General features: G+C 41.1%; 1 protein-coding gene across 2 annotated transcripts in view; it reads right to left on the bottom strand.

Moving 5' to 3' along the window:
• Positions 1–6,884: 6,884 nt before the first annotated feature.
• The window catches only part of ANXA3 (annexin A3), a 71,458-nt gene continuing 70,188 nt past the window's right edge, over positions 6,885–8,154 (bottom strand). For both annotated transcript variants that reach the window (XM_061420572.1, XM_061420571.1), the window contains exon 13: positions 6,885–7,287. In XM_061420572.1, coding sequence (XP_061276556.1) covers positions 7,228–7,287 — 60 coding nt within the window. In that variant the 3' untranslated portion in view covers positions 6,885–7,227. The remainder of the gene's footprint in view (positions 7,288–8,154) is intronic.

The raw sequence follows: 8,154 nt of genomic DNA, 5'->3' as shown, positions 1-8,154 counted from the left end.
CCAACACCATCACATCATCCCCCCACACCATCACATCATCCCCACACGCCATCATATCATCCCCCCACACCATCACATCATCCCCACACCATCACATCATCCCCCCACACCATCACGATCACCACCATGTCATCTTTGCTACTTAGCCAGGCATCTGTCTTTACTTTCTCTTCCTCATTCCCCCTAGAATATCAAGTCTTTGAGGTAGGAAAATGAGTAGCTTTATTCATCCATATAACCCCAGCACCGAGCACAGTTACTGGGCTATATGGTTACCGTAAATACTTGAAGGAATAAAAGACTCACGGAGTTGATGTGACTGACAGCAACCAAGGAAGATATTTTGACTGAAGAGATCAGTCAACACCTGTTTAAAGAGAATACGCACTACACGATCTGAATTTGTCTTTGTAAACTTGGCTCTCTAACACAAAACCAAAGTTTAAATTTTCCCCATTGAAAATCCCTAATCTTGGCATGATGGATGTGGCCAAGAGCACTGGTTGAGGCCAGTTATGCCCTGGCTGCAGTTCTTAGTTCTCCACCTAAGGGGAGGTGTGAATTTGGCTCCTTCTCCCTCACTCTCCACCAGGGACCTTTGTTCTCCACACTTCCTCCCACTGTGGCATGCTGGTGTGTGTAGGAGCTGATTTCATATCAGTGTCCTTTGTCAAAGTTCTCTTTTGCCTGATGGTTGCTACTGTTATCAGTTACTGCAGGGCAAGCCCAGCACTCTGCAAGTCACCCTGGGCCATTATTTACTGCTATATCCAGTTCCACCAAAGCTTGTGCTGGAAGAGGACTCCGGCAGGTTTTGATGACCTGTTTTCTCATGTGGGTTTGAAAACTCATGCAGCAGAATGGGCTGTTTTGGGGTCCTGGGTTTGAGAGTTTGGGATTTCTTTTCACTGATTACTGCAGCAGCTCTTCAATGCCGCGCCTACTCTAACTCTCCTCCTCATTTGAAATTCTCCTCTCTCCCTCTTTTGACTGCAAAATCCACAGAAACAGGCAAACTCTGGTCTTGGAGTAGGGCTGATCGTCTGGTAGATGAAACTGTCAGAAAGCTGAGTCTGTCGAAACTCAGAAGAAATAGACACTAGGAAAACAGCTTACGCACAAGGCAATGAATACTTCCTTTATTTTCGCAGTCCCATGGAAGACGTACAGAGAGTGGGTGAAAAAGGTCCGAATTTGTCAGTTTGCTGGGGTGGGTTGAAAAGAAATTTGTGGTACTTTCCGTGGTTCATAAAACACGAAGTTTCAAAGGCAGGAAATGGCCAAGAGATCTGGTTTATCGTCTTTTCTAATTACAAACTAGAAGAGTTCACTTCACAACATCTGAAAATCCCCCAAGCGAATCACTGAGAAGCAACTATAGGTTTTCCAAAGTGAGCCAGAGAATAACAGCTAACATTTACTGAGCATTTAAGGTATGGCAAGCTCTGTGCTGAGTACTGTCTGACTCTTTGTGACCCCACAGACTGTAGCCTGCCAGGCTCCTCTGTCCATGGGATTTTCCAGGCAAGAATACTGGAGTGGGTTGCCATTTCCTAGTCCAGAGGATCTTCCTGATTCGGGGATTGAAACTGTGTCTCTTGAGTCTCCTGCATTCTTTCACCACTGCGCCACCTGGGAAACCCACAGCAGGCTTACTGAAACCTCACAGTCACCTGAATCTGAGCCATTAAATGCTATTGCCATTCCAGCTTTACAGATAAGGAAACAAAGGCACGGAGAAGTTAGTAAATTGACTGCTCACATGTCACATATTTTATCAAGTGATGAGTAGGAAATAAGCCAGAGAAGCTTTGCATCTTTGACTGAGTCATCAGAGGACACAGTTGACAAAATCACACTGATTTCAGTATGCGTTCTCCTTGAAGACTTCCAAGGCCAGTCTTAGAGTTATTATAACTGTGTGGTACTAAAATAGCATCATTTATTAATATTTCTTCTACAAATGCTTATTGAGCTCCTTCTATCTGCCATTTTTTGGGCAGTGCTATGTTAGTCTAATTACTAGTAACTATTTCTGATTGAATTAAATTCTTGGCATGCTTTATTTCATTTAATCCTCACAATTCTTTCAGGTAGGTTTTATTATCAGGTAAAGACTTGATGCTGTAGGGTATATAGAAGTAGAGATATAACATTGGACATGTGGAACTTAGGTAGTGTTATGAATCAGTGCCACCTCAATTAAAAAATTAATTTAAGAATTGAGGGAGATTACCCGGGTGGTCCAGGGTTAGAAATCTGCCAGCCAATACAGGGGACACAGGTTTGATTCCTGGTCTGGAAACTAAGATCCCACATGCTGCGGGGCTACTAATGCCAAGCACACAACTCCTGAAGCCTGAGTGCCTAGAGCCCATGCGTACAAGAGAAGCCGCTGCAATGATAGGCCCAAGCACCACTGCAACCTGCAACCACACACCACTGCAACCTAAGGCACACTGCAACCTAAGAGCAGCGCTGCAGCTAGAGAATGCCCGCGTGTAGCAACCAAGAGTCTGTGAGCAGCTACAAAGACCCAGAGCAGCCAAAGGGAAAAAAAAGAATTGAGGTATTAAGAAGCTAAGTGTTTGTCAAATCCTTACTGCTATAAATGCTGCTATAATGGGTAGTAGAGACAGGATTTAGACCCAGTTTGATCTGACCCCAAAACCAATGTGTCAAAGATGAAGCAAAATTGTAGACATTGGAGGCTATCAATATGACATGAAATTAGGAGAATGGAAAAAGGTGAGGATACACAGAAGAAAAATCTGAAATTTTATGAGTTAACCATTTCTCTCAATATCCCCTTACAAATAGGTTAGACACACCCCTATTCAAAATCTCCATTTGTCATTTTTTGGTAGCTCCTCACAAATAGACCAAGCACCCTCTCACTCCAGGACGAGGTGCACAAATCTTGTGCCTTCTGCAGTTCACCAAGACCAGGACTTGTTCCAGCTTGCGAGTTTTCTCCTCTTCACAGCCGTCCAGGGACTAAACTTAGTGCGAAATGAGATGACTTGAATGTATTCACTTAGCTAAGAGACCCAGAGTTAATATGCATTTCATGTAAATGCAGATGGTCCTGGGAATCTTGAGAAACAACAGGATGAAATTAAATGATACATATGTTCCATTATGATCGGTTTTACAGCAACAATAAGATGCCTGGATGGTAACAAACATTCTACAGACAATGAACATGTCTGCAAACAATTCATTTTGGGCCCCGTTATTGTGAAGCAATTAAAATAGGTTTTGCCTTTGGGACACAGAGCCATGGGGTCCACTTTGAACTCGACCTGCCACCTTGTGGAAATTGGAGGCAATAAAAAAAAATGGCCCTTGGATAATAACAACATGACCTGGGCTAACATTTATTGAGGGTTTATCGTATGTCAGGCACTATGCAAAATAGCTTTTAAATGTTTTCCTCACTTAATTATTAGAATAACTTTATGAGGTAGGAACTATTATTGTCCCCATTTTAAGGGTGAGGAATGTGTGACTCAGCATGGTAATCGGCCTACAGTCACAGATGGGGGCATCGTGACCCCAGGACTCATGTACTAAACCAGGCACTGCCCTGGGCCATATACAGCCCTTCTCATTTTCATGTATTTAAACATGTATTAAATATTGAAAAATAAATATCACAGTTCTTAGGATGGGTCACTAACAATAACCCTGCATCTTGAGATAACCATATTCCATCAGAATCATCAGAATCCATCAGCCACCAGCTGGCCCAATGCACAGGAGGCCAGGGGATGAGAAGAGAGCTTTCCCTGGAATTTTTCCTTACTCAATGTTCCTTTCTCTTTGCAGGGTTCTGTCGAGTGATCACCGCTCCCTTCGTGTTCTTATCTTTCTTCATATACACTCATGCACAAATACCATCTGTATTGGGAAACCAAGGGAAACCTTGGTTTCTCTGCTGTGTAACTTTGGGCTAGTAGTCCCATGGACAGAGGAGCCTAACAGGCTATAGTCCATAGGGTTGTAGAGTTGGACAGGACTGAAGCAACTTAGCATGCAACATGCATGCAAGTACATACTTTCCGAATCTCATCTTCTTCATCTGTAAATGGGGATAATGACACATATGATCTTGCTCCAAGAATAAATGAGATCTAAAAGATCTAGCCCTGTACTCAGTACCTAGTAAGTCCTTGATTCATATACACAACCAAAATTGATTCTTTTAATATTAAGTCTACAATTTCACTTCACATTTGAATCACATGTAATACTTTTCATGGTAGCTCCAATCATTGTCTCACGTGCTCCTTACATCAACCTGGTACAAATGATAGGAAAGATCTACTATCCCACTTTACAAATCATTGTCATTAAAATTGGTCACATACCTACTATGACTAGGGAACTGGGCTAGAAATTTAGAGATGGATAACATTTACATTGACATTCACAGTGGTTTATGAAGGAGTACACAGGGAATCCCTGCTGAGATAACAGAAAACATTATATATTGGTCTCTGCCCCTCATTCCTGGCACAGAGCGCTTAAAACCCTTGTAATTTTCTAAGTGATAAGAACACTAGGAGTATCTTCTGTCCTAATATTTGGTCTTTGCTAAAGAGGTGGCTCTGGATGGACTCCTGGATGAGGGCTGGTCATTGGAAAGAAAAAGCCATGATTAGAGGTTTGGAATTTTCAGCCCTGTCCCTCAAATTTCTAAGAAGGGAAAAGGGCTGAAAATGGACTTAATGATTGATCAAGACTATGTGAGAAACTTCTATACACACCCAATAGTATGTGTGTATGTTCTAAACACTAGGGATACAGCAGAGAAGGCAACAGACAAAAATCCCTTCATTTAAACAGCTAAGTTTTAAGGTTGAAAAGGACAGTGGCCTTAGAATGGGATAAATACTAAGGGAAAATTGTGGTTAATGGCCTGGACATGGTTGAGTTGGACTGCTTGGGTTTAAATCTTGTCTCTTCCAATGGGCAATGTACTTGATTTCTCTCAGCTTCTGTTCCTGTGTCTTTGAGTTAATGCCTACATTGGAAAGTTCCTTGAGGCTGCATGATTTAATATATACTACACTGTTTAATACAGCTATACAATAGGCACTCAATGAGTATTAGCAATGATTTATTGCTCAGTAATATACTTACTCACTTAAGCCAAAATTGTGAGTGCATACATGACACCTGATTCTTTTGATTACTGTGTTCTATCCATTTTTAGAAGAAGCATTTATCTTCTAAATACTCAAATGAGTGTATTTTTCTTCCTTTTCTCCCTTGCCATTATCTTAGCTCAGGCTGACACTTCTATATTGATTAAAGAACTAATTTGCCAAGTGGGCTCCCTGCCTTTAGCTGTCTTCTCCCACACATTCTTCCTTGATCAAAAATTTGACATCATTTCCCTGACTGAAATCCTCCTGGAATGCTCCTTCCATGACTCTCCCTTGCTTGTAAACTCTTTAGCATGGTCTGTGAGATTTCATAGTCTAGCCCTTGTCACTGGTCACCTCCTCCTATACGCTAAGCCCCACCCACATTGGTCTCTCTCTCCCTAAACAGATTTTAAAGCTCTCTGGCCAAAGTAAATAAGTCTGAGCTCCTTTGGAGTATCCAACACTTACTTAGCACAGGGGATGGCACGTGATAGATGGACTGAAGCCTGTTGAAGAATAGCTGCAATGCTGTCATGATCATTTTGATGTTGCTTGCTAATAGTGAATGACAACGCAGTCACTGAACACATGTCAAGTTCAGGCATAGGGCTAAGTGCTTCACAGGCATTATTTTACTTAAACCTAGGAAAGAAGTAAGTGGTATAAGTATCACCATTTAATTTTTTTTAATACTTATTTGGCTATATGGTAAGCCAGGAAGCTCAGTTGGTAAAGAATCCGCCAGCAATGCAGGAGACCCCGGTTCGATTCCTGGGTCGCAGACATCTCCTGGAGAAGGGATAGCTACCCATTCCAGTATTCTTGGGCTTCCATGTTGGTTCAGCTGGTAAAGAATCCTCCTGCAATGTGGGAGATCTGGGTTTGATCTCTGGGTTGGGAAGATCCCCTGGAGAAGGGAAAGGTTACCCACTCCAGTATTCTGGCCTGGAGAATTCCTTGGGCTGTATAGTCCACGGGGTTGCAAAGACTTGGACACGACTGAGTGGCTTTCACTTTCATTTTCTAAGGCAGGATGTCAAAACCTGGCATGTAGATTCTAAATCCCTGTGCTTTATTCCCATATGCATTTTGGAAATCTCAGGACAAGAAATAACTTTTTCGCCATCTTTTTGAAAGGTCTCAGAAATGCTGAAGTGTGGAATCCACTGATTAAAAGTTCTGAACTCACACATCACTCTTTCTCCTTTTCACACATCTATCATTTCTATTTCTGCGCAGGCTCATAACTCTAACTAGAACTTTGTACCTTATATATTTCCTTTTAGTCTAGGTATTTCATCTTAGGTCCCTTTCAAAAATAACATAAAAGATCTCTAAAAGTGTGTAGTTCTGCAAACTTATTTTAGAGGAAAAAGATACCTAAGAAACTTAATTCTAAATTCTCATTCTGGGAAAGTAGTATTTAGCATGAAACAACCACAAGTCATGTTCTCTAGTGGTTAGATCAATAGTTTAGCGGATGTTTTCTGAGGGCTAAAATAACTTCTCATGCATTGCCACTCCTTTAGCTTGATCAAACTAGAAAAGGGAGGCCAGGATTACATAGATCTTCATTTTTATTTCTTTCTTAAAGATGAATGTGATTAATAAGACACTAGATAAATTGAAGCAACTTTACAACAAAAACATGTTTTAAAATATCTTTAGTCATTGGCGCCAGGTACCAAACAACGGTGGCAGATGATAAAAACTAACAGACACATCACCTTTTACATAGGCAACAACTTTTATTATACTGTTTGGCATTGAGTGCTTTAGAACGATACAACGATTCTCACTTCCAAAGCAGAAATGCAATGTGGGTAGTATTAGCAGATCTTTAATTTCATTTAAAAATTTCATTTATAAGTGGCTACATTATGATGAGATGTTCTATGACAATAATCACTTTTTGTGGTTGTTATTATTATGGAACAATGAGAATTTCTGTTAAAAACAGGTTATTGTGGACACTTGCTTATACTTGTAAATACCGTGAAAAAGGAATAAGCAGAGCTGAGGAAAATGCCCATCGTGGGAGCAGGCAGCCTTTGGAAAGGATGTTCTTGACTCAGTCATCTCCTCCACAGATCTTTAAGAGTGTGATCTCATAGTCTCCAGAAGTATCCGACTGCAAGGAACAGGACAGGCGGAGAGAAGGAGAGACACAGCGTAAATAATGAGGGGACCACGGATGAATCGAATCCCACAGCACTAGGGGAGTCACCGGCGTGGGAAGCCCATGACCTGTACCATTTAGTAACATACACCTGCAATTCCACTATCCAGTCGTATCTGTGGGAAATCGTGTTTCAGCCTAGCATCTTCTTCACAATATATGATACTTAAATTCTGCGTGATATATGCGGTTAAATGTCAACTAGGGTTTTTTAAAAAAAGAGTACATCAATTACGTAATATTACACAAGCTTTATTTTCTCACCAAACTTTTTAAAAAATATGATTTTATTATATTTATATTAATACTTATCAAACACTTGCTCTTCTAAAGGTTAGCTACTTTAATCCTTACTGTGTGGTAGGTACCGTAACTGTCTCCATTTAACTAAGAAGTAAAATGAGAAAGACAGAGGGTTAGGATATTTATCCCAGATTATATAGAGAATAAGCACAGAATCGGAATTCAGAGCCAGTTAACCTGGCTGCTTAACCCCATTCTATACTTCCTGATTTAAGAAAGTGAAATGAGCTACCTTCCTATAAAGTATGTTTCCCAGTTCCTCTCTCCTAGGATAGCCAAAAAAGATCTTGGTTCAGAAAAGATACCATGTGTATGCTGTGCTCAGTCGCTCATTTGTGTCCAACTCTTTGTGACCCCATGGACTGTAGCCCACCAGACTTCTCTGTCCATGGAATTCTCCAGGCAAGAATACTGGAGTGGATTGCCATTTCCTATTCCAGGGGATCTTCCCTGCCCAGGGATCAAACCCGTGCCTTCTGTATCTCCTGCATTGGCAAGCAGATTCTTTACCACTGA

This window comes from Bos javanicus, chromosome 6 (assembly GCF_032452875.1).
Source record: "Bos javanicus breed banteng chromosome 6, ARS-OSU_banteng_1.0, whole genome shotgun sequence".
In the NCBI taxonomy this organism is placed as follows: Eukaryota; Metazoa; Chordata; class Mammalia; order Artiodactyla; family Bovidae; genus Bos; species Bos javanicus.
Note: the sequence above shows the minus strand (reverse complement) of the source record. Positions and strands in the feature narration are given on the sequence as shown.